Source organism: Protopterus annectens, chromosome 3.part1 (genome assembly GCF_019279795.1).
Source record: "Protopterus annectens isolate FY-2018-M chromosome 3.part1, PAN1.0, whole genome shotgun sequence".
NCBI classification, from domain to species: Eukaryota; Metazoa; Chordata; order Ceratodontiformes; family Protopteridae; genus Protopterus; species Protopterus annectens.
Window position 1 is genome coordinate 1,510,418,078 of NC_056732.1, and position 24,380 is coordinate 1,510,442,457.

The following is a 24,380-nucleotide window of genomic DNA, read 5'->3' on the forward strand; positions in this document are numbered from 1 at the left end:
GCTTTTGGTCAGCAGTGCCACAAATGTAATACATGAGTCATTTCAAAAGATTTTGTGGGAACTTTTTTATTAAAAGGGAACATTTTAAGACATGAGTTGATCAGTTAGACTGTGAAAAGCCTACGGTTTATGTTGATGATGTGTCAGTGCTTTATGAAGTGGTCATTGCAGTTGATTTAATGGCAAAGAATGGAATATTTTGTACTGTTCGGATAAATGGCAAACCCACAGACTTCAAAGTTGACACAGGTTCTAAGTGCAATGTTATGTCTGCAGAAACATTTGCTAGAGTGTGTAAAAGTGAAGGCTTGATTGGGCAAGGTGTGCGAAACTTGTTGCTTATGGAGGTGAAGAAATTCAAACCAAAGTCTCAATAGTGCTTTCATATTACTCTGCAGGAAGAAGCTAAGACTCGTTATTTTATGTGGTCAAGAGGCATGTTCAGTCATTATTAGGACTCAAAGACTTTTAACAAGGAAGTCCACCATGTTAGCAGTACTCTAATTTTGCCAAGCACATTTTTTCTACCTATGCTGATCTTTTCCAAGACAAACTAAGCAAACTTCCAGTTGTACTCCATGAAGTTAGACCCAGAGGTCAGTCCAGTTATCAGATCAATAGCCATGTAGGACAGAGTTAAAGCTGAGTTAAATAAAATGGTGCGACAAGGTGTAATTTGTCCAGTGGAAACTCCATCTGAATGGGTATCTTCCATGGTGGTAGCTCATAGCTCAGATGACATCAGAATATGTATTGACCCACGAGATTTGAACAAAGCATTAAAAAGGCCTCGTCATCCAATGTGCACAGTCGAAGAAGTCACAGCCTTGATGCCAAATGTCACTATTTTTTTCTGTCCTAGATGCAAAGAGTTCAGTTTGGCAAATTCAGATTTACAGAAAATCCTTATTGCTCATTACATTCAGTACTCCATTTGATAGGTACAGATTTTTGAGAATGCCATTTGGGATAAATTCTGCAAGTGAAGTCTTTCAATGTGTAATGGAGCAATTTTTTTTCTGGGTGTCCTTGTGCCATTATAGTAAGCGACATACTGGTAGGAGGTCATGATGAAGCAGAGCATGACAGAAACCTCAGAAACATTCTAGAAAGGGCATGTCAAGTGAATTTTAAACTCAACCCACAGAAATGCAGATTCAGGCTACAAGAGGTTTCTTATGTTGGTCACTTATTTATAAGTACAGGCCTATGACCAGACACTTCAAAACAATCAGCCATTCTCGAGATGCCAGCTCCAGACAATGTACAAGCCTTGCAACATTTTCTTGGCAAGGTCAACTACAAATTCATTCCAGACTTGAGCCAACTATCAGCACCACTCAGATAGCTAACACGTAAAGATATTTCCTGGTCTTGGTTAGAGCAACACCAAAGAGCATTTGATGTCCTGAAACTGAAAATTGCTAATCCACCAACGCACAAGTACTATGATGTTCACAAACCTGTTACACTTTCCTGTGATGCTTCGAAATTTGGCCTTGGTGCAGTTATTCTATAAGAGGACTGATCTGTTGCCTACGCATCGAGAACTCATACCCAGACAGCAGTATGCCCAGATCAAGAAAGAGCTTTTGGCAATTGTGTTTGCATGTTCGAAGTTCCATGATTATGTTTATGGTAGACCTATCCAGATCAAAACAGGTCATCAGCCATTAGTCAGTATTCTGAGAAAGACAGTGCATACAGCTCCAGCCAGACTGCAACGCATGATGCTGAGACTGCAAAAGTACAATTTCAGTCTTGTCTACAAGAAAGGCAAACGTCTTTATCTTGCTGATACATTATCTAGATCACCCAGAAATGCCACTAAATGGTATGACAATCAAGGTTCTCAATCAATTGATGATTTTGAAGTCATGGAAGAGAGACATTTTTCTTCCACACATCTTGATGAGCTGAGAGAGCACACAGCCACTGATCTTGTTTTACAAAGGCTCAACCACTTTATCAATCAAGGATGGCTGTCAGAGCAATCTAGTTTACCTCAAGAAGTGCAACCTTATTTTCCATACAGAGATGAGATTTTGTCTGACAAAGGTATAATGAAAGGTCCGAAATTAATTGTTCCAAAGTCCTTGCAACCAGAGTACATTACTGTCTTGCATTGTGGTCACCAAGGAACCAAATTTACCAAAAAAAGGGTGAGAGAGGTAGTACTTTAGCCTTCTATGTCACAAGACGTTGAGAGAGAACTTTATTCTTGTTCAGTATGTAATAGTACAAAGCCTCATCAAAAGAAAGAACACTTCAGCTGAACCAGATGTGTGGACTTCCATGGATAGGACCAGACAAAGTTATTTCAAACAGTGGCACACAGTTTACAAGCCAACAGTTCAAAAGATTTGTTGAAGAATGGGACTTTACTCATATCACAAATAGTCCAGAGTACCCCCAGTCAAATGGTTTGGCAGAACGCGTAGTTCAAAGTGCAAAACAGTTACTTGGGAAGTCAAAACGTGATAATACCAATGTTTTCTTGAATCTCTTGAATCTCAGAAATGTTCCTTGAGATAAACATCTTGGTTCACCTACTCAGAGACTTCTGTCGAGACAAACCAGAACCACATTACCAGTCAGTAGCAATTGTTGATTCCATGTGTCAAGAACAACAGATCAATGAAAGCCAATCTGTTAAAGAAACGCCTATTGCAGAAGGCCTACTACGATAAGGCAGTACACCACTCAAACCATTAACAGAGGGAGAAGTGGTAAGGATGCTACATGCTCTAGGGACCTAAACCTTGTCACCACAATAAACAGAACATGCTGGAGGGATAGATTCCTGTCTCAGAGACTTCCCATACTCTGGAACAAACTACCTATCTATATCAAACAAAGCTCCTCATTAGCACTCTTAAAGAAAAATCTTGATGACTGGATGGGAGATAGGAAATTCACCCCGGGGATTACTTCTGTGGCTCTGCTTGACAGGGGCACAGGAAAATAATTTTCTTGGGTGGCAAAAGCCAGGGTACCTTTTGGCTAGGCTTATATAGGCCCTAGGGCCAATAGTCTAGTACCTACCTATGAACCTATGAACTGTCCAAAGGTTATGATCGTATTGGTGTTGTGAAGAATATTGGTCCAGAGCTGAGATTGTACATTGTGGAATCAGAAGAAGCAACTTTTAGGTGGAATCAGAAACATTTGAGACCGATGTCCGAGCCTGTACCACAGCGAATAACCTGTGAAAGAGACACTTTATCTCAGAGTGAGTTATCCGGTGTTCCAATTCCAGAGGAAGTTCCAGAGGACATTCCTGTTTCTATGACAAATCCAGAAGTTCCTGATAAGAGTTGTGCACCGCAGACTGTTCCTGTTGCTAAATCTAGTCTCAACTGTTATGTTACGAGATATGGTTGAATCTCTAAACCCTGTAGCAGATATGAAGCAACCCGGACATGAACATTGTGTTTTGTTTCTAGTGTACATATTAATGCATGCCTACCTCTAACACTGTTATGCATAAAGGGCAGTCTTTTTAAGAGGGAGGATGTAGATCAATGAGTGTGTATATGTCATTAAGAAGCTATCCAAGAGCTTGCACTAGAGTATAAATACTGAGCACATGCGAGCCTGACTGCTATTTTGTACTTAGCTGTTGAGATGTGAACATATATGTATGTAAACTCTGTTTGTTAATTAGTTTGTTTGTATTTAGAGATGTTGCTATTCATCCTGATGTGTTTGTATATATTAAAACATCTGAACAAAACCCCAAGCCTTCTTATTATTTGTGTTAGAGACAAACGAGCGACACTGTGGATACTATTGTGAAGCTTTACGTAGATCAATTAGTAATTTATGGCAACACATACAGGTAAGATCAGGTACCTTGAATAATTAATGCTTTCATAAGCTCTTAAAAGAGACTTCATCTCCATTTGCCACTTACAAGCTAAGTGTCAGTGCAGAGATTAACCTGATAAGCATGCCGTTATTTTGAACCACTAATGAAGGTCTTTTTTTTTGTCACAAGTAGAAAGTTCTGTATTTCTTCCTGGGGCTTGCCTGATTTGATTAGAATCCTCCTGATGCTAAGTTACCATATATTCCATAGACATTGAGTGAATGTGATAGTTTGTCAGTTAGTGCAGAGGATAAAGGCTACTAGCTGTTAAAGAGCTGCTTCCTACTTTCTGTAGTTTGGGGTTTCTGTCGGTCTCCATTTATATGAGACTAGTACAGGTCTTCCCATATCTTTCTCAGATACATAAATATCTGCCAAGGGTAGCACCGATCATTGCCCCATCTTTTTATTAGTACAATGTCTGACCATTCGAAGGCACTACAAAAGGCCATAAGAAAGCAAGCCTTGAACAGTGTCAGTTCTTATGGAGTAATTCAGTCTTGGGATGGCAACCCATAATCTGTGTAGCATTTTGGCCATATGAGGTACCTCTTGTCTTACCTTCTCCAGCCTTTAAATATAGCACTTGAAATGAGTTTGGTAAGTCATCTCACCCTATAGCCTGATGAAGTCAATTAACAGCTGACAAAGAACTTCTTGCTGTCCTAGGACTCTATCCCTTATTCCTCAATATTAAAATATAATCTCTAATTTGGCATTGTGGAATAGGCCATTCAGCTTCCCAGCCTTGAGCTATCCTAATTTGCAGAAATTGCTGTGTACCTTTGTTATGCATCCTTTGTTCTTTCACTGAGGGAGTTTCTCATTAATGATAATTCTCATCCTCTCATATGATGCACAATTGATCTGGTACTTATTCTGTCCCTGATATTGCATTCAGAGTCAGCATTCTGAGCCAAGAAAGGGAGTCTGCCAATGAGTTCTCTGTACTTGGTATATGCTGTGGTTTGACTGTCACATTTAACTTCAGCATTTAAGGGTGAAATGTCTCATCAACATGACCAAAACTCACCAGCTGGTTGTTTACTGTGTAACTCGCACAGTTGTTGTCATTTCTTCATTTGTTCTCCTCAAATTTATAGGGCCACTACAACTGGGATAAACTCCATTTCCTCAGCTGACCTCTGTTCCCTGTCCTTAACTTCAGCTTGTATGCCAAAAAATGCATGTTTATTTGTCTGGCCCTCTGATTTATCTGCCACCAGTGGTACCCCTAGTTCCATGCACTATTTGATAAAGGTGTTTCCTGCCCATTGACATTCTTATGTATCCTTCACCCCACAAACAGAAAATCATCTAGCCAGCAGACAGTTTCACCTTTGCCTGCCCTGTTCACAACCACCCATGCAGAAAGGAACTGAACTTCTCAAACATGGCACAAGCCACCAAACAGCCCATTGGCATGCACTTGTCTATGTGATATTGCCCCTCAAATGCTATGTCCAACCACCCCTGGTTTCTTGGAAAAAAAAGTAGGAGTCTGAAAGGCAACTCATTGTCTGCTTTTGCCATTATGGCCGTTTTTCATTGCTTCTGTACTGGCTGCCTCATCAAATGAAACATAGTGCACAGATGTCTTGTCTTCATTTATGTAATCAATAACTGACTTCTCTTCTGAGTGTGACAGGTCCTTGTTTCTTTTTTGATACCAATGCTATGGATGAGAAATCCTACTCTTTGGGTGGATGGGGAAATGGGCAAGTTAACCTTGCTGCTTTTAATTCTTTGTATATTTTTTCCCCAACAAACAGTAGTTATTCTCTAGTTGATTTCAAATTCGTGGAGACTCCCCCTTTCTTTTTCACTTTGCTGGTATCCTAAACCCTCTAGTAAACCACTCTTCCAATATTGCTGCTGCCTCCCTGCCAGGATAATCCTTTAACCATTAACTTAAAACATCTTCTCATACCATTGTTGGGAATTAACACTGCATTTGCCTTGAACGCATGGTGCAGTTATGGACCCTTGTTTTGTGAGCCTACAAAACAAAAGCATGACTTGGCTGATTTGTTTTCCTCACATGCCATGCAGTGGTGGTGAAATTTTCATTGAAAGGGCTTCCAGCTTCCCCCTCTCCTCAGAAAGGCTGACTTTTTAACACTACCCCCAGTACTTAGCCCCTGTGTTTCTGTTGAATGCTGTCCCTGACTGGGTAACTGAGAACTTCTACTTGTCTCTGACCAGCATAGTAAGCCAAGGTCTAGCCAGGACCATGGTCTTTCTGGGTCTGCCTGCCTCATTCTCTTATAATCCGCACCGTAATGCAACCACTTTTGACCTCCTTGTGCAAAACGCATAGCAGTCACCCTATTAAAATGTGTCCCCATGCTCTTTGCCTCTCTTTCAGAATTTCTGTAAATGTATTGAATATCTGAACCCAACATTCTCAAGTCTGCCTTATGGCACCCTTCCTCTTTTTCTCTACACTTCTGTCCTTATCCTTATCCTCTTCTTCCCTGTTCAGCAAGGAAATACATCTACAAACACCCGTGGTGATTTGCTGTTTAACTTTTCTACTTAAATGGAAACCTAGAGGCTGATCCATTGTGACCGTACCGTAGTATGACTGCTCCTGTACCATTCCCCCCAGCCTCACTCCCATTTTGTGACTGTATATTCTTCCCCAGTGAGACAGTCTTTTGCCTGTTCATGCTCCCTTTAAGCTGTGCCAGCAATAACCCAATCTGGTCCAAATTTGTCATACTTGATGGTGGCACCTTTGTACCTATCCCTTGCTCACTGAAGCTATAGTCCTAGCACTCTTGCTTCCCCCTGTTCCAACCTGCTCCAGCCTCCTCCCTTTGTAACACCTGGAGTCTGAGCTGATCCCACCTCAGACAAATGGTGGAACAATGTGATTGACAGTGTTGTGTGTTGCCTACTGTGTGACACTTAGTAAATCACTTAACTTGACGGTGCTCCCGAGGTATCACTGAAAAGGGGAGCTTGTGTCCAGTGAACTTACTCGATTAATAAACAAAATTAAAAAAAAAAAAAAAAAAAGGCCAACTGAACTGTCCTTTCTTAAAGGGACTAGTATTTACATGTGAAGAATTACTGTGAATTCATGAATAGATTCAGTTATTGACTGTTGTGGTAAGTACTTGCACAACCATACACCTTTACTCTCATTTGACACACCTGAAAAAGTATTCACAGTATTTCTTGCACAAATCCTTTTTGTTACTTTTTTATGTTTTTTTCCTGTAGTCTAACATATTTAGCGTAACTTGATCAGCAGTCTCACCAGCAGAACAAAATATGTGAGGCAAAAGATTGTCTTGCTTTTCCTGGCAGGATCAAGGTCTTTTACAAACAGATCAGTGACTGTGGTCCTTCCTTAGTCTTACTTCATTATTTACTCGGGGTCTATATCACGACTTCGAATGCACAGGTGTCCGAACGCTGTAATGTTGAACGGGGAAGTTTGAAATGTAAAAATAGTGAAGCCGCAGAACACCGATTTTTTTTTCCCCCCCAGGGAAAGAAATCGGTGGGCCGTTTTTGTGGCTTTGCTATTTCCTCCACTGTGATGTGATCTCGGAGTTGGTATATAGGGGGGTGTGGGGGGCACAGCCTCTCACATTGGGGGGTGTGGGGGCGAACCCCCACATTAGTATGTGTTTAAAGTGTACGTAAGTTTTTGTTTTTGTACTGGAACAGAGATTTTTTTTCCCTGGGGAAAAAAGTAATTGTTCTATGTGTTCGTACTTGTTGCATTTCGGACTTCCCAGTTCGATATTACGTTGTTCGAACATGTGATATCGATGACGTGATATAGACCCATTTACTCATGCATCAGCATTATTCCCATGGAAATTGCCCTTTATCTGTAACATTTCATGTATTACTTGCTGAGGTGTGTCAAAATTCCATATAACTTGGAACTGTCTCTTTCCTGAATCAATCAGTTTTTTTCATTAAAAAGTTCAAGAATTGATTAATTCGGCTTGTTTTTAGTAACTGAGGATACTTGCAGCATGTCTTTGCTGTGTTGACTCAAGAAGAGCAACAGAGCAGGTGGATTTGCATGATTCCTTAAGATTTGTTAAATATATTTTGAAATATACAGAAAGTCACACTGTTGTTCTTTAAGCTGTGTTGTTTTAAAACCATTGCACACTGATTATAGCATGAAGCTCCAGACTTAGTAGTAATAGTATGTTGTGTCTTCTAGTATGTGCCATTCTGATTGTAGAATAGGTCTGTGGCAAAAATATTGTGTTTGTCATCTGATATTTATTGGTATGTTTGCATTTTTACAATGATACATTGTACAACTTACCCAATGAAACCTTTCAGTTATTATTGGCTGTTCATATTTTTATGGTATGTATGCAGGTGAGGAAGTACCGTACAATGACAGAACTGATAGCTGATGCCATGGAGTTTGTGAAAAATCCATACAAGGGGAAGAAGCTGAAGGTAAAGCTATGGCTTGATGTAACTTTTCAACAAGTTGTATGGAATTAATTTTTCAGAATAACTAGCCAGTCTGATAACAAAGGCCAGATTTCTGCTTGCTATACTGACGTTTTGGATTTAGGATCATTAGAGGGCTACTTGAACAGGAAAGGAGTAGGCCTCCATTTTATCTTTTGTTGTCTTTCTGTATAGAGTCTTATTTGTAATGCTTCTTCTGCAAACTTCACAGGCCCTGTTACATTCAAGCCTCACCAAGCTTTTACTCTCTAGAGATGCTTAATAGCTAATGCTGGACATAACCCTTCAGCAGTGGGCCACTGACGTCTTGGGGAGCTATGCCTTGTGGCTGCCTGCACTAAGGGCAGAAGAAAGGGGCTGTAGTCACTGCCTCTCTCTAGAAGTGCAGTGTATAGTGATATGCAGTCGATATTGCAAGCGTATCTATACATGTTCTCTTGGGCATCTGTCAAAACTCCTTTTATTATTGCTGGTAGGCTGTTTGTCTCCATCATGAGTTCCCTGCAGCCTTCCATGGGTGAGGAAAATAGGCTCTTAACTTAGTCTTTTCACTAACTGATGATCAGCTATCCTGAGTGCAGGTTGCTATTATTGTACGTGATTATACTGTATCTAGACAAGAGGTAAGTTGACCAGAATATGATTATTTTTTATCAAATTGTTTTATTACTGTTGTTATAAAACATGACAGTCAACAATTATATACTTATTTATAACAGTACATTCTTGAAAACATTTGTCTTTATATCCAGTTTAGACTTCTTAGGTTCATAGGTTCATACTAGGCTATCTGCCCTAGGGCATTTACAAGCCTAGCCAGAGTGTGTTTGGCTTTCGCCACCCATTTTAAAATGAATTTTGCTATGCCCTTTTTCGAGGTTAGTATACTGTGCATCTGTCTAACAGTGACACAGAAGTGATACCCGGAGTAAATTCAATAATGCTGAAATACTCCTCTCTCTCCTACAAATTAATAAGCACAAACACATTTGTCTAGCATCCCTCTACATCCCCCCAGGGGACAATATTTCAACACTCGAAAATATCCTCTCTTGGCTCTCCGATAATATCAGCAACGAAACCATAATCTTAGGAGATGTAAATATTAACTGGGCCTCTATCCAATCTCCAACCAACCCTCTTAACATTAACCTATATAACTTTTCCCAGTTAATCACCAACATAACCCACCCATCTAAAGACCCCTCCAGTGGCACCATCCTTGACTGGATTCTAGTGTCACACCCCCACTATTTTTCAGATAGCGGTACCCTTCCCGACCCTCTTAGTGATCATCTACCTACTTTCACCCATCGACTCTCCTGCATCTCCAACCGCACCCATAATTATATCACTACCCGCAATGACAAAAGCTTCAACCCAACAGTCTTCATAGAGTCCCTCAAAGCAATTAATTGGAACAATCTGAAAACACTGCCACTTGAAGAAGCTGTTGCCCACTTTAACTCTACATTCTTAGGAATACTTGACTCACAAGCCCCTCTAAGAACAAAAGAATAAAACAAATTCAGCCCCTGGCTAACCAAAACCACACTATCAACCATGCCCCTTAGAGACAAAGCCTGGAAACTCTACCTGAAAAATAAATCACCTGATCAACATATTGCTTACAAAACCCTTCGGAACAAAGTAAAAAAGTCAATAATCTCTGACAGACAAAAATACTTCTTCACACTCCAAAACAATAATAAAACTAACCCTCAAAGATTCTGGAAGGGGATCTCCACCCTTCTTAACCCCAGCAAACCACACACCCCAACCCCAAACCCAAATATCCCAGACTTGGATTTAGCTATTCAGTTCAACTCCTTTTTTATCGATTCTATCAACAAACTCACTTCCTCCTTCGCATGCTCTACCTCACCATCTAATACACACCCTCCATAAACAACCCTATCCCCACTTCTACTTCACTTTGCCTATCGGGCACCTATTCTACTACTCTTACTGCCCATTCTCCTGTAACCTCCTCAAACTCTCTCTCTCCTCAACCCTTCCTATTCTCATTAAAGCCTACATCCACTACCACTATCAAGAAACTCCTTCAGAAACTGAAGCCTTGCACTAATGCCCCTGACAATATTCCCTCTTATTTTCTTAGTATAGCCAGATGCAATTGCCTACCCCATTAGCATCTTAATCAACCGTTCCATCCAGGAATGCTCTGTGCCTCAACTGTGGAAGCAAGCATTCATCATCCCCCTACATAAAGGAGGCAACAATTGCAACGTCAACAACTTTCGTCCTATCGCTGTTCTGTCCCCCATTTCTAAACTTCTGGAAAAGTGTATCCACCTTCAACTCTTGCCACATCTCTTAGATAACAACCTGCTGACCCCTACACAACATAGTTTTAGGCCAAATCACAGCACTATGACTGCCCTCTTGTCATTTCTCGAGACCATTAACATAGCACGTGATTCAGGCCACATTGTCTCTACCCTATTACTTGACCTCTCCAAGGCTTTCGACACCATCTCACACAATCTGCTCTTAACCAAACTGTCTAAACTTAACCTCTCTCCCTCTTCCATTAATTGGTTCTCTAGCTACCTATCAAATAGACAGCAAGCAGTAATATGGAAGAAGGCCACTTCCCCATTCCTTAGTACCCCAACTGGAGTTCCCCAAGGATCCATTCTTGGTCCCCTCCTCTTCAACATATTCATCAATGATTTTCCCAAATCTATCCCATTTGCAAACATCATCCAATATGCAGATGATTCCACCATTATTTGCTCTGCCACCTCCCCCTCACTGCTCCTAAAACTGACTCAGGAAGCTTTTTCAATAACTGAACAATGGATGAAAACAAACCATTTAGCACTCAATGCATCTAAAACAAAACTTATGGTATTCACCCCTTCCAAATCCACCTCCTTCAATACAAACTCCTCCTCAATTACCAGCCTAAATAAGTCACCCCTAGAACTAGTGTCCGAAACTAAACTACTAGGTGTACAAATTGACAATCGCCTGAGCTACAACTCCCATCTACAACTAAATATTAAAAAGACCCATCAAAAACTAGGTATGCTCTACCGTCAGAACCAATACCTTACAAGCTCCTCCAAAATCACACTCGCTTCATCTTTTCTCATCCCCTCCCTTCTCTATGGGGCCCCATTACTGACTAACCTCCAGTCCTCTCTAAAAAAGCAGCTTTCCTCCTGCTATAATAAAATTGCCAAATTCGCCAACAGCCATAGGTCCACCACTCACCACTGTTCCTCTCTTCAAAAACTAAATTGGCTCGAATTACCAAATCAACTCATTTATATACAGCTGACTTTTGCTCACAAGCTCATTCTTAGCCCTTCTCTTTGTCCCTCCCTGTCTTCTGCCTTCAAAATGCACCTACCAAATAGAATCCTAAGGTCAAACAATCAAAACATATTAGTAGTACATAAACCATGTCATCCCCCAGGCAAATACTTACTAGCTTTTAACCTTGCCCGTCTCTGGAACTCACTTCCACCATCTATTCGTACCACCACTAACCGGTACATGTTCAAAAAATCTCTTCATACACACCTAAGGTCCCAATTGGATTGTTCTTGCTACCTCCACTCATAAACCTTTGTCACCCTGCCCCCCTCCTACTTATGATACATAACTCTTCCTATCAAAGCTTATGTTCTCTCAGAATATTTACTTTATAATGCAATTTTATATTCTTTTCTGAACAACTTCTCCAAATACATATCTCCTACTGTTCTCAACTTATTTACCTGTTATTTTCCCTAATCAGAGTGTAATACTTTAAATACTTTTTAATGTTTTTGAAATGTGTGCTTATATGTTTTAAATGTTTTAATGTTTAAATATTTTATCTCTCAACCTGTATAATTTTATTGTAGTTATTTTGTATGTAAGACAAAAGAATCTGGAGGCAGCGCACACAAACTGCACTTTATTAATTTATTTTGTATGTACCCATTGTTTGTCTGTATTGGAGCTTTTCTCCCCAGGACTCCATTGAAAACGGGTTCTTTTGGCCCAATGGACTATCCTGGTAAACCAACTGCAAATAAATAAATAAATAAATAAATAAATAAATCTACGATCTCCCATCCACTCATCAAGATTCCTCTTGAAGAGTCAATGAGGGACTCTGCCTAACCTGGACTGAGATTTTATTCCAGAGTGAAGAGAGCCTCTGGCTTATGTCCCTCCAGCATGTACTATTTATTTCAGTGCTGAGGTTCAAGTCTCTTGAGCTTGTAGCTCGATGGGATTTGGATTTTCTGAGGTGCAGTATGTCCATTAATTCCGGGTTGGACATGGCTTTATACATCAGGCACAGATCGCCTCTGAGCAGGCGGTATGCCACTGAGTAGAGCTGGAGTTTCTTTAACCGGGCAGCATATGGCATCTGTTTGAGCACTTTGATCCTCTTGGTGAGGTACTTTTGGGGTCTTTCCAGTTGCTGCAGATGTCTGGTAAAGTACATCCCAAAAGGGGCATTGTACTCAATTATGGGCCTGATGAGGGATGAGTAAAGAGGCACGATGACCTCCCCTGATCTAGATATGAATCCCTTTATGATTTGGTGGGCTATATGAAATTATTTTCTAACCACTTTGGCCACGTGGTTGTCGAATGAGAGATTGCTATCAACTTGGGTCCCCAGGTCCCTAATTACTTCCGTAGTTAATGGATTACCATCTATGTAGTAATTTGTGGGCACTTTGTTTTTGCCGAAGGGGATGACTATACACTTTTTGGCGTTTAGCTTGAGGCCATGGCTCTGGCACCAGTTGTCTGTTTCTATGAGATCCTTTTGTAGGATGCTTGTGTTGGCTGGAGAGTCGGTTATGGTGCCCAGTTTGCAGTCATCTGCGAACTTGGTCAGCCACAGTCCTTCCGTGTTGGCCCGTACCTCCGAGAAATATATACCGAACAAAAGAGGTCCCAGGACTGAGCCTTGTGGGATGCCACTTGTAACTGGTTTGGAGTCTGACATGGCTCCAGCAATTCTAACCATGTGGGTTCTGTCCTTGAGCCAGTTTGCAACCCATTTAGTGACATAGGGGTTTATGTTTAAGCTGGTGAGCTTATCTATAATGCCCGAGTGGGGTATTGTATCAAAGGCTTTTGTGAGGTCCAGGTGGGGGCTGTGTGGACCACCTTCCCCTCATCAATGGCCTTGGTGACTGTTTCAAAGAAATCGACCAGATTTAAGAGGCAAGATCTGCCCTTAACAAAACCGAACTGGGTAGGATCCAGTGTCTGTAGGTCCCCAGTATCTTTATTTATGAGGTCCATGATGATCCTTTACATAGCTTTGAAGACCAAGCTAGTCAGGCTTATGGGGCGATATTTTCCAGGATCCGTTGAGGCACCACCTTTGTGGAGAGGGACCACTGTTGCTGTACACCACTCTTTGGGTACATATCCTGTAGTAAGGCTGAGATTGAACAGTAGTTTTATGTTTGGGTTTAGTTCTTCTTGGAGTTCATGTAGGACGCAGCCCGGGGCACCGTCTGGTCCCATTGATGCTATGTTTTTTTATTTGGAGAGGGCGGCTCTTACCTGAGCATCTGAGATGTCAGGGGGGCAGCACTCTTCTGGGATAGATATTTGCCCTTTTGGTGGGGAAGGGGGGGAGAAGTTTGCGCTGAACCTGTCAGCTAGGATGTTGGCAATGTCTGTGGGTTTGGTGTATTTTTTGTCATTTTGGACTAATTCTGAGCATATCTGGGAATTCCCACCCAGGTTTCTAACATAACTAAAGAAAGCCTTGTGATTATCCTTAGTGTCCTGTGCAATTTTTCTCTTGAAGCTGGCCTTAGACGATTTTATGAGTGACCGTAGTTTTTTGCTAATACTGATCAGAGATGCCTTCCCTTTTTGGGATTTTGCTCCATCATGTAGTAGCTTCCTCCTTCTATTGTATAGTTTGTTTATGGCTGGGGTCCACCAGACAGGACGCCTGCCTTTGGAGGATTGGGTCTTGGTTTTGTTTGGGATTGCATGATCCATGCATTTCTGAAGGTGTTCATAGAATGCGTTTATAAAAGATTCTGCAGTCTGCGCCATATTTTCCACAGGCCCGGGGGCTTTGAAGGATTCCACCTCGGTTTTGAGGAGTGTGAAATTTGCTTTAGAGAAGTTTTTCACTGTGGTTTTCTGGGCAGGGGCTGGGGTCGGGATGTGAATATCTAGTGAGATTAGTTTATGGTCTGATCTTACCAGTTAGGGATACACTTCTGGTCTGGAGCATAGAGTCCCCTTGTTGGTGATGATCAAGTCCAGTATGTTTTCCCCTCTTGTGGGAGTGGTAACAAGCTGTTCCATAGCATTTGAGTTTATAAATTCTAGGAACCTTTGGGCTAGGGTGTTGGAGCTAGAGTAATGCTCCCAGTCTATGTTTGGGTAGTTGAAGTCGCCCAATATAATGGTGTTTGGAGAGACCTACATATTTTCCAGTGTTCTCAGGAAGGCCGAGTGGGGTTCCTGGGTTTGGGAGGGTGGTCTGTAGCAGGCTATAAACTAGAAGGCAGTTTTACCCACTGTTAGTTGCACATGGATAGTCTCTGATGCTTCGTGCTGTGCCACCAACCTGGAGGTGTGGGTATCTTTGACAAATATTGATACTCCCTCCTTTTGTGGTTCGGTCCAAGTTTTGGGGCCGAAAAACATGGTATGAGGTATAACCTGGTAGTGCTGGGGTGCTCTCGGGAGCCTTGAACCAGGTTTCTGTTACTGCACAGATATCGATGTTCTCCATGCTAAGGAGAGTTTTGAGTGCATGCATCTTGAGGTTTAGACTTCTGGCATTGAGTAGCATTACTCTTAGTTTCTTATCCCTTGTGATACCTATGGAGGTGGGTTTGTCTTTTGAGCCTTGCCTAAAAAAGGCACCATGGGGGTGGCAAGAGCCTTTGCCAATATCCGAAAGCCCTGGGGTGACAGGTGCAAGCCATCCCTAGCGAAGCATCGTGGCTTGTCGAGTATGTCATCCCAGGCTGACAGGTATTGGATCCCCTTTGAATGACACCAATACTTAAGCCAATTGTTGAAATTGATCATCTTGTCTTCATATTGTGGCATCATTCTTGGTGAGGGTAAGATGCTACTCAAGGTCAGGGTCATACCGGCCTGGGCTACATGCTCAGAGAGCTCTTCTATGTCTCTTTTCATGTAGTCCAGGGAGGTACGTCTCAGGTCATTCACACCAGCATGGACAATGACTGAGTCATATTTGTACTTGCCTTGGAGTGACCTGAGTGCTTGTGTTATGTGGCGGATCCTAGCGCCTGACAGGCAGCTCACCGTGACCTTCTCCTTGTTCAGCCTGTTGAGCGGGACGTCAGTGTGCCTGACGATAGAGTCACCTATTACAAGTGTATCAGGTGTGTTGTTTAGCCTTAAGGGCTGTGACTGTTCGGCACACTGGCTTTGTGAGCTATGTGTTGCACGTGTTTTGTTTTGGGGTAGCGGTTGCTTGGGTGTCTGCTTTGGAGGTCTCTGTTGCTTAGGCAGATTTTTATTTAGAGCCTCCGAGTATGTTTTTGTGTGTTTATGTGTTTGGTTTGCTGTCGTGGTAGGTCTATGTGAGACTGGAATTTTAGTGAGTGTGGTTTCCTTCTCCTCCTGACTGGTTACACCAGTACTGAGTTGAGAAGAGCTTAGCCTCCAGTTTGGCTATATGGTTGCATCTCTCACATGTGTTGGAATTTGTTGGTAGGAGGAGAGGGTTGTCTGTTTACATGAGGCAGTTGTAACATTGCCTCAAGATTCCCAGATTTACCAGCTGGATCTTCTGGAGCTTTTCTCCCTGGGCCTTCACTGAAAATAACCTTTACCCTGACAGACTTTCTCTGCAAACAAAGACAAATAATTTAGACTTACAACAAAATTTTCTTATGGAGTTACCAGCTTTTAGGCCATAAATTATTAAATTATTAATTAAATGAATATAGTTATCCCCTTCAGTTCCTTTCAGCAGTCAGTAATTTTCATACATTTTCTCACATTATTGTTCCACTGTAAATAAAAAAAATTGTTAACTTTAAATTCACTTTCAGTTAAGAAACCGTCCACCTAAAAATTATGATGTTAAGTTGTCAATCTCGCCTTCATTCTTGCTTGATGGGTTCGGAGCCGATCCCTCGGCTCCGACTCGGCACTTGCTTTAGCTCGAGAACTCCTTTTACCAGCTCGAGGCAGCCCCATATCCCATGATGCAAGGCAGGAAGTACCCAGATCTCGTTTGCAGCTTGGGAGGTCTTCTCTTTACCAGCTCCTGGTAAGTTGTTCACATTTGTGATATTTAAGCCCCTTTTTTTAGTTAAAACTAATTTTTGATAGTTTAATTTTAAATTTAACCTTTTTCTGACAGAAATCCCTGTCTCTTTTAATTTTAGTCAATTTTCCCTATCCCATCCCCCCCCTGTTAGGGTGTGTGTGTTGGTGTGTTTTACTAAATACCTCTTGGTATTAGTTTAATTTAATTTGACTGGTGTGTGTGTCTGTTGTGTTTAGGCACCATGTCTAAGGAGAGGGTTTCAGGTTTTAAGAAGTGTGACTCGTGCTGTCAGAAGATGTCTCTGACAGACGGTCACACTTCTTGCCTGTACTGTTTGGGCCCTCTTCACCTGCAGGACTCCTGTGCTATTTGTCACTCCTTCAGCCAGAGAGTCCTGCAGGAGAGACGCAATAAGTTGATTCTCAGGGGTCTTCTTAAGCCGGAGGGCTCTCCGGCTAAGTCGGCCCCACAAAAATCAACCAAAACTGCCAAGGCCCAGGCTTCTGTTTCTAAGCCTGCGGCCTCGGCTCCGACTCGTATAGAGTCGAGATCGGCTCGGCTGGAGCCGATTCTGAATCCACAAAGCTTCGGCCGATGGCTATCGGTGCGAATCTGCTTTGACCACTGTGGTGTCGGCTCGATCGGCTCCGACACCCACATGGCATCGAGCATCGGTGTCGGCTCCGATCGGCTCCGCCACCCATGTGGGACAGGCATCGGTGTCGGCTCGATCGGCTCCGACACCGTTACCTTGTAGCTGTATCGGCTCGGCTGGAGCCGATACATCGAGACGTTCTGCCGGCTCCGAGAAATCGGTGCCGACAGGATCAGTAGTATCGGCTCCGATGGCCCATTCCAGGAAGAGGTCGAGGTCTCCTTCCTTGGAGCCGATACTTTCGGCTCGACCGCCTCTTCTATCGGAGCGGAGCCATCGGAGCCGATCTTCAAGGTCATCCAGGTTGTCAGATCATGACCTAGAGAGAGTGGTCAGTAGATTGCTCAAGTCACAGGTACTGGCCCAAATGCTACACAGTCCGTCTCAGCAGACGACTGTTGGTCCACACCCGTTACTGTTCCTCCTTGACTCTACCCCAGAGTTTGGAGTTGGAGTCTTCGGGCATGGTTACTGCTACGGCTGGAGGACGGATACCTCCTTCTGTCCCTTCAGCCCCTACTCTTATCTCCTCTTCCTTAGAGGGATTCGGTGGTCGGGCTTCCATGGTCTCCTCCGAGGCGGTGAGTGGCATCGGACCCTTGTTCGAGCCCGCTCTTCCCCTTGGAGCCTCGGCCTTGGTGAGCTCGGCTCCGACATCTGCCTCGGAGACTTCCTTTTCGGTGGCCCCTGGAGTTCCTAGCTCTTGAGCGGGTTCTCTCGGACCTGCCTGGGAGGGAGCATTCGAGGTGATGAAGAGTGTACTGGCCACTGGTATCAGTCAGCAGTCTCTTCCCGTAGCTCCTCCCTCTATTGTACCTGTTGACATCTCTGCCACTTCTCTTGCTACAGGACCCAGAGATCCTCCGCCTCAGGTTTCCCCATTGGGAATTTCCCCTCTTCTGAGGATTCTCCTGATGTTTCGGGAGATCCTCCTAGGAAGAGGACTTGTAAGAGGAAGCATGTAGACTCCCTGAGTCTGTCACTTGGATACTGACTTTGATGAGTCAGAGGGATCCCTAGATCCCCTCTGAGGATGTCTCCTTCTCAGACATCCTAGAACTTCTGAAACAGAGGGAAACTGGCCCACCAACAATCCCTCTGAGGATGAGTCAGTATACCTAGAGGCGTTTGGATCTCGGCCCTCCACCTCCTGGGTGTCTCCGCCTTTCGACCCCCTTATGCAGGTTATTGCACGAAAGGCGTGGACAGCTCCTGACTCTGTAGAGCCAGTCCCTAGGAGGCCTTCTAAATTTATTACTGCCCCTAGTGACAAACAATTCCTTACCAAAGGTGTCCCTGCTGATGCCATGGTGGTGGCTGCGGCCACCAAAAAGGAACTTGCAGATCCTTCCGTGCCCGTCCATCCTCCTAATAAGGACTCTAGGACCATGGATAGGTACGGCAAGCGGATGTTTTCCTCAGCGACCTTTGCTATGCGTTCGCTGAATTATCTTTGTCACTTCACCAGACTCCAGAGAGATATCCTGAAGGAGCTGGGAGAAGTAGTTCAGGATCCTACAGCTGCAGGGGCCCAAGAAAAGATTGCTTCGCAGCTAGGAACCCTCAATTCCATTGCTAACTCCTCCATGCGGCTAATATCTTATGCTGCGGATGGAGCGAGTAGAGCGCAGGCACAGGTGTGGCTCTTAGACGCCAAGCCTGGATGCGGCTATGTGATTTTGCGGATCCCTTTAAGGCGTCCTTCACAAATTCTCCCTTTGATGGGTCAGCTTTGTTTGGCCCTCAGGTGAAGGAGACCTTGACCAGGTGTGAGCAGGACGGCAAGACTCTTTCTGCTGTTGGAGTCCGTTTTCCACCCCTTCTAGGCCTTATCCCAAAGGACAGAAGGGTGGGAAGATGTGGTTCCGTAAATCCCAAGGAGTCACGCCGGATTCACGTGGTCAGTTTACCCCTAGAGGCAGAGGGGGTAACAACAACAGACGCCGCTCTAGAGGCAGAAGGGGTCCGAAGAACCAGGGCAACAGGGAGTCTCTTCCTGAGAAGCCTTTTCAGCATCCCTGAGGTGTTGCCCGGCTGTCCCTCCTTGGAGGCAGTCGGGAGAAGATTATCACTGTACCCAGAAACCTGGCACTCCCCCACACAAGACAGATGGGTACAGTCGCTCATATCCAAGGGTTACATAATTCCTTTCGAGGAAAGTCCCTTCCCTCAAGTTCCCTTCCAGATGTACCACCCGGTCTAAGGGACATTGCAGAGTTAGAAATCGCAAAACTACTGCAAAAAAGAGCCATTCAGCCAGTTACAATAGACCATTCAGAGCCCGGAATCTACTCAAGGTTCTTTTGGTCCCCAAAAGACGGGAGACTGGAGACCAATATTGGATCTCAGCAGACTCAACAAGTCTGTCAGGAAGACAAGATTCCGAATGGTCACTCTTCAGTCAATTCTGCCCTTCTTACAGAAGGACAACTGGATGTGCTCAATAGATCTTCAGGATGCGTACTATCACATCAAAATTCACAGACGCTCCAGGAGATTTCTCTGCTTTCGGCTGGGGTCCAGTCATTTCCAGTTCAGAGCCCTGCCTTTTGGTCTCACTACAGCCCCCAGAGTGTTCACCAAATGCATGGCAGTGGTCACGGCTCACCTGAGACGTCAAGGATTCCAGGTGTTTCCGTATCTCGACGACTGGCTCCTGTCAGCCACCTCCAGGCATCAGCTTATACAAGCCAGGGATTACACAATAGACCTTTGTTCTCATTTGGGCATCTCAGTCAACTTCGAAAAGTCATCCTTATCGCCCTGCCAGTCTATTACCTTCATAGGCGCAAACTTAAACACTGTTCGGATGTCAGCTACCCTTACAGAACAAAGAGTTTCAGACATTCAGACTCATGTCAGGATCATTCTGGCCAGCAAGAAGGTACAGGCCAGAATGGTTCTAAAGGTATTAGGTCTCATGGCTGCGGCCATTACTCTTCTTCCCTGGCTCGATTCTACATGCGCCTCCTTCAGTGGATGCTGTTCACACAGTGGTCATACCAGCAACTCCCAATGCGTCACCAGATTCTGGTGACACAAACATGCAAAGAACATCTTGCTTGGTGGATCACATCGCCTCAGGTTCACCAAGGCAGGTGCTTTGTACCTCCGTCCCGATAGCCACTGTCACCACGGATGCCTCCCTGATCGGGTGGGGGGGTCATTATCAGGGCAGGATGGTTCATGGGACGTGGCAACCGTTCGAGTACCATCTGCACATAAATGTCCTGGAGATGAGAGCAGTACTTTTAACGTTGCAAGCCCTCAACGACTTTCTTCCCGTAGGGACAATTGCAGTCCACACAGACAACATGTCTGTAGTTTGGTATATCAACAAACAGGGCGGAACCAAGTCCTACCCTTGTGTCGAGAAGCGCTCAGACTATGGCAATGGGCGATCTCCTCTCATCGGTTTCTGGTAGCAACGCATATCCCTGGGAAAACCAACATTATAGCGGACAGATTGAGCAGAGCTATTCTCATGCCTCACGAGTGGTCTCTCAAGCAATCTATAGCGGAAGAGATTTTTCTGGAATGGGGTCGTCCATGTTGCGATCTTTTGCTACTCCCCAAAACAGCAAATGTCCAGACTTCTTCAGCCTCTTCCTCTATCAGGCCATCCCCCCAGAGACGCTCTGACCCAGGATTGGCCCCAGGGACTTCTTTATGCCTTCCCTCCATTTCCTCTGATCCCTCAGGTGATCCAGAAAGCTACCGCTTTGAGAGCCAAATTGATTCTCATTGCCCCTTACTGGCCTCGACAAGTTTGGTTCCGTTCCTCCATCATCACCTTTTGGTGCAGCCGTGGCATCTGGACCCAGTGCCAGATCTACTGATTCACCAATCCGGTCAGCTGCACCGGTCAATTCCTTCTCTCAACCTCACAGCATGGTTGCTCCACTTCCTTCCTTAGCCAGGCTTCCTTTGATCTCTAACCCAGTTAGAGACATCATAGTAGCTTCACTAAAATCCTCTACCAGGAGGATTTACACAAGCAAATGGAAACGTTTCTCTTATTGGGCTAAGGCCCAAAATATTGATCCTTTTACTGCCCCTGTTCAGGCAGTTCTGGACTTCTTAGCAGAGATTTTTCATGCAGGCTCCTCTTCTTCCACAGTCAGAGTTCAGTTGGCTGCTATTTCTAATTTTCATGTCGGGATAGCAGATCATAATATTATGTCCCATAGGCTCTGCAGGGCCTTCTTGAAAGGAATTTTCCTACTAAAGCCTCCAATCAGGAATCCTCCTCCTCAGTGGGATTTAAATTTAGTGCTGACATCCTTGATTCTTCCCCTTCGAGCCAGCTGTTTCTTGTTCCCTGAAATATCTTTCTTGGAAAACTTTATTCCTAGTGGCTATTACATCTGCCAGGAGGGTGTCTGAACTTCATGCTCTTCGGTTCGACCCCCTATTTGATTTTTCACAAAGACAGAGTATCTTTGAGAACTAATCCATCCTTTTACCTAAGGTCGCTTCAAAAACAATCTGAATCAATCCATTGATCTCCTGTATTTTTCCTAACTATTCAGATAGAGCTGAACAAAAGCTACATTATCTTGACGTCCACCGTCAGCTTAGATATTATTTGGACAGAACAAAAAATTTTAGAAAATCTGATCAACTTTTTGTTTCCTATGCGGATAATAAAAAGGCCTTCCTGTTTCTAAAGTGACTTTGTCCAGATGGCTTTCTTCGGTCATCACTGAAATTTATACGATCAGGGGAAAACAGCTGTGCTCAAAACCTAAAGCACATTCAACTAGGAGTTTAGCTACTTCTACAGCTTTTCAAGCTAGACTGCCTTTGGACACTATTTGTGCAGCGCCACTTGGGCCACTCCTCACACTTTTGTTTCCCATTACAAATTGGACTTGGCCTCCAGGGACAGAGCCAGTTTTGGCTCTACAGTCCTCAAGAGTTTGTTCCATTGAGCCACCCAGGATAGAGGTGCTAGGGACGCGGTCCCATCAAGCAAGAATGAAGGCGAGATTGACAACTTAACATTAAGAAGTTATGTACCTACCATAACGTTCCATGTTAGTTGTCTTCTCTCGCCTTCTTTCTTGCGACCCTCCCTCCTTCCCCCTGGCCTGGACAGACCTTGTGTAAGAAACTGTTATGCTAAAGACCATTCAGACCTGGTCCTTTTTCCATCTGTAAGTTTCTTCTTCCTTTGGGAAGTTTTTTTTTTTTTTATGCTTGGTGTTATTGCCCTTTTGTCAACAAACGAGATCTGGGTACTTCCTGCCTTGCATCATGGGATATGGGGCTGCCTCGAGCTGGTAAAAGGAGTTCTCGAGCTAAAGCAAGTGCCGAGTCGGAGCCGAGGGATCGGCTCCGAACCCATCAAGCAAGAAAGAAGGCGAGAGAAGACAACTAACATGGAACGTTATGGTAGGTACATAACTTCTTATTATAGATTCATAGATTCATAGATTAGTACTAAGCTAACTGCTCTTGCGAGCCATTTTAAGCCTAGCCAATTATCCCTTGTGAGACTCAAACCCTGCACCTTGTGTTTATAAGGCAAACACCTTAACCATTAGGCCACCCTTCCAAACCCCACTATTGTTCCTAATATTTATTTATTTTACATTTGATAACTGTGGAAGTCCGTCTTTTTCAGCGGTGACCCGGGGAGAAAAGCTCCACATTTAAGCACAATATTAGTACAAACAAGAACAAAGAGTACATTTATGAAATAGTAACAATATTAGTACTAACAAGAGCATGTAATCCATTTCTGAAATAATTACATAAGTAAAGATGTACAGTATTCTTATATTATAAAAATCTTGAGGTAAAGTCAACAAATATAGATCAAAACAGGTTTCTAATAGTTGCTGTATACACTGTCATCTGTGGTTAACACTGCTGAAGTGACTAAGGAGGAGATGATGCAGTATTTCGTAATCCACGTTACCCTGGTGTGGAACAGGGGCACAGCCAGTGGCTAGCGAGGTGGGCTTTTAGGGCTCTTTTAAATTCAGTTGTAGAGGTTGTGTTTGTTATGCTGGTGGGCAGGGAATTCCATACTCTGGCTATATAGGCAGAGTATAGGGATTCAGCTGCAGAGTTAGAAGCCTTATAGACTTTGTTATTGGAGCATAGGACTCTTTTTTTCCAGTGTGTGGCTTGAGTATATTATTTAGGGCTGTTTTTTTTCTGGATGATGTAGAATCTTATGGGAATAGGGTTAGGTGGTTATACAGTAGGAGATGGGGGAATTCAAGCCATTGTAGTTGTTTTAGGGCAGTAGAATGATGTGATCTATAGGGTGAGTTGGTGGCAAACCTGGCAGTTTTATTGTAGCATGTTTCTAATTTAGTGCTGTCTGTTTCTCTTAGATTAGTGAGAATAAGAGAGGCTTATGGGAGTGTGGAGAGAAGGTGTGTCCTTGCTATTGTTTCTTTGGTTGTTTTTGTCAAAAAGGGTTTGTTCCTATATAGGGTCCTGAGTTTATTGTGGACTTCTTTTATGGTATGGGCAATGTGAATGTCAAATATCAAGTTAGAGTCAATCTCTATTCCTAGTAGTTTGGTGTGATTAACAGGTGAGATAATGGCGTTATTTGTGGACACTATGTTGAAGAGAGAAGAAGGATATTTGTATTGAGAAGGTTGAATAGTAGTAATTTAGTTTTACTAGGGTTCAGAATTAGCTGGTGGTCAGATGACCAGGATTCAACAGATAGGAAGGATGCTTTTGTGTGTGTGTGTGAGTGTGTGTGTGTGTGTGTGTGTGTGTGTGTGTGTGTGTGTGTGTGTGTGTAATTCTCGGATGGAAGAGGCATTACATATTAGCATGAAATCATCTGCATGTTGTATGAGTGCAGCATGGGGTTTAGAGGTATTGAGGTTATTAGTAAAGATAGAGAAAAGTAGTGGCCCAAGGATTGAGCCTTGGGGAACACCTAGTGTTACTGGACGGAGTGGGGAAATGTCGGTGTGCCACTGAACTGCCTATTGCCGGCCTGAAAGATAGCTTTGGAACCAAGTAATAGTGGACTCTTGATAGGTTTAGAGTAGAAAGGACATTGACAAATTTATTATGTGCTACTGTATCGAATGGACATTGATAAGTTTATTATGTGCTACTGTATTGAATGCCTT

General features: G+C 43.4%; 1 protein-coding gene across 1 annotated transcript in view; it reads left to right on the forward strand.

Annotated features, from left to right (window-relative positions):
* The window catches only part of LOC122797796 (nucleolar transcription factor 1-A-like), an 892,813-nt gene that overhangs the window by 302,462 nt on the left and 565,971 nt on the right, over positions 1-24,380 (forward strand). Inside the window, exon 4 of the mRNA XM_044066317.1 lies at positions 8,234-8,317. Coding sequence (XP_043922252.1) covers positions 8,234-8,317 — 84 coding nt within the window. The remainder of the gene's footprint in view (positions 1-8,233; positions 8,318-24,380) is intronic.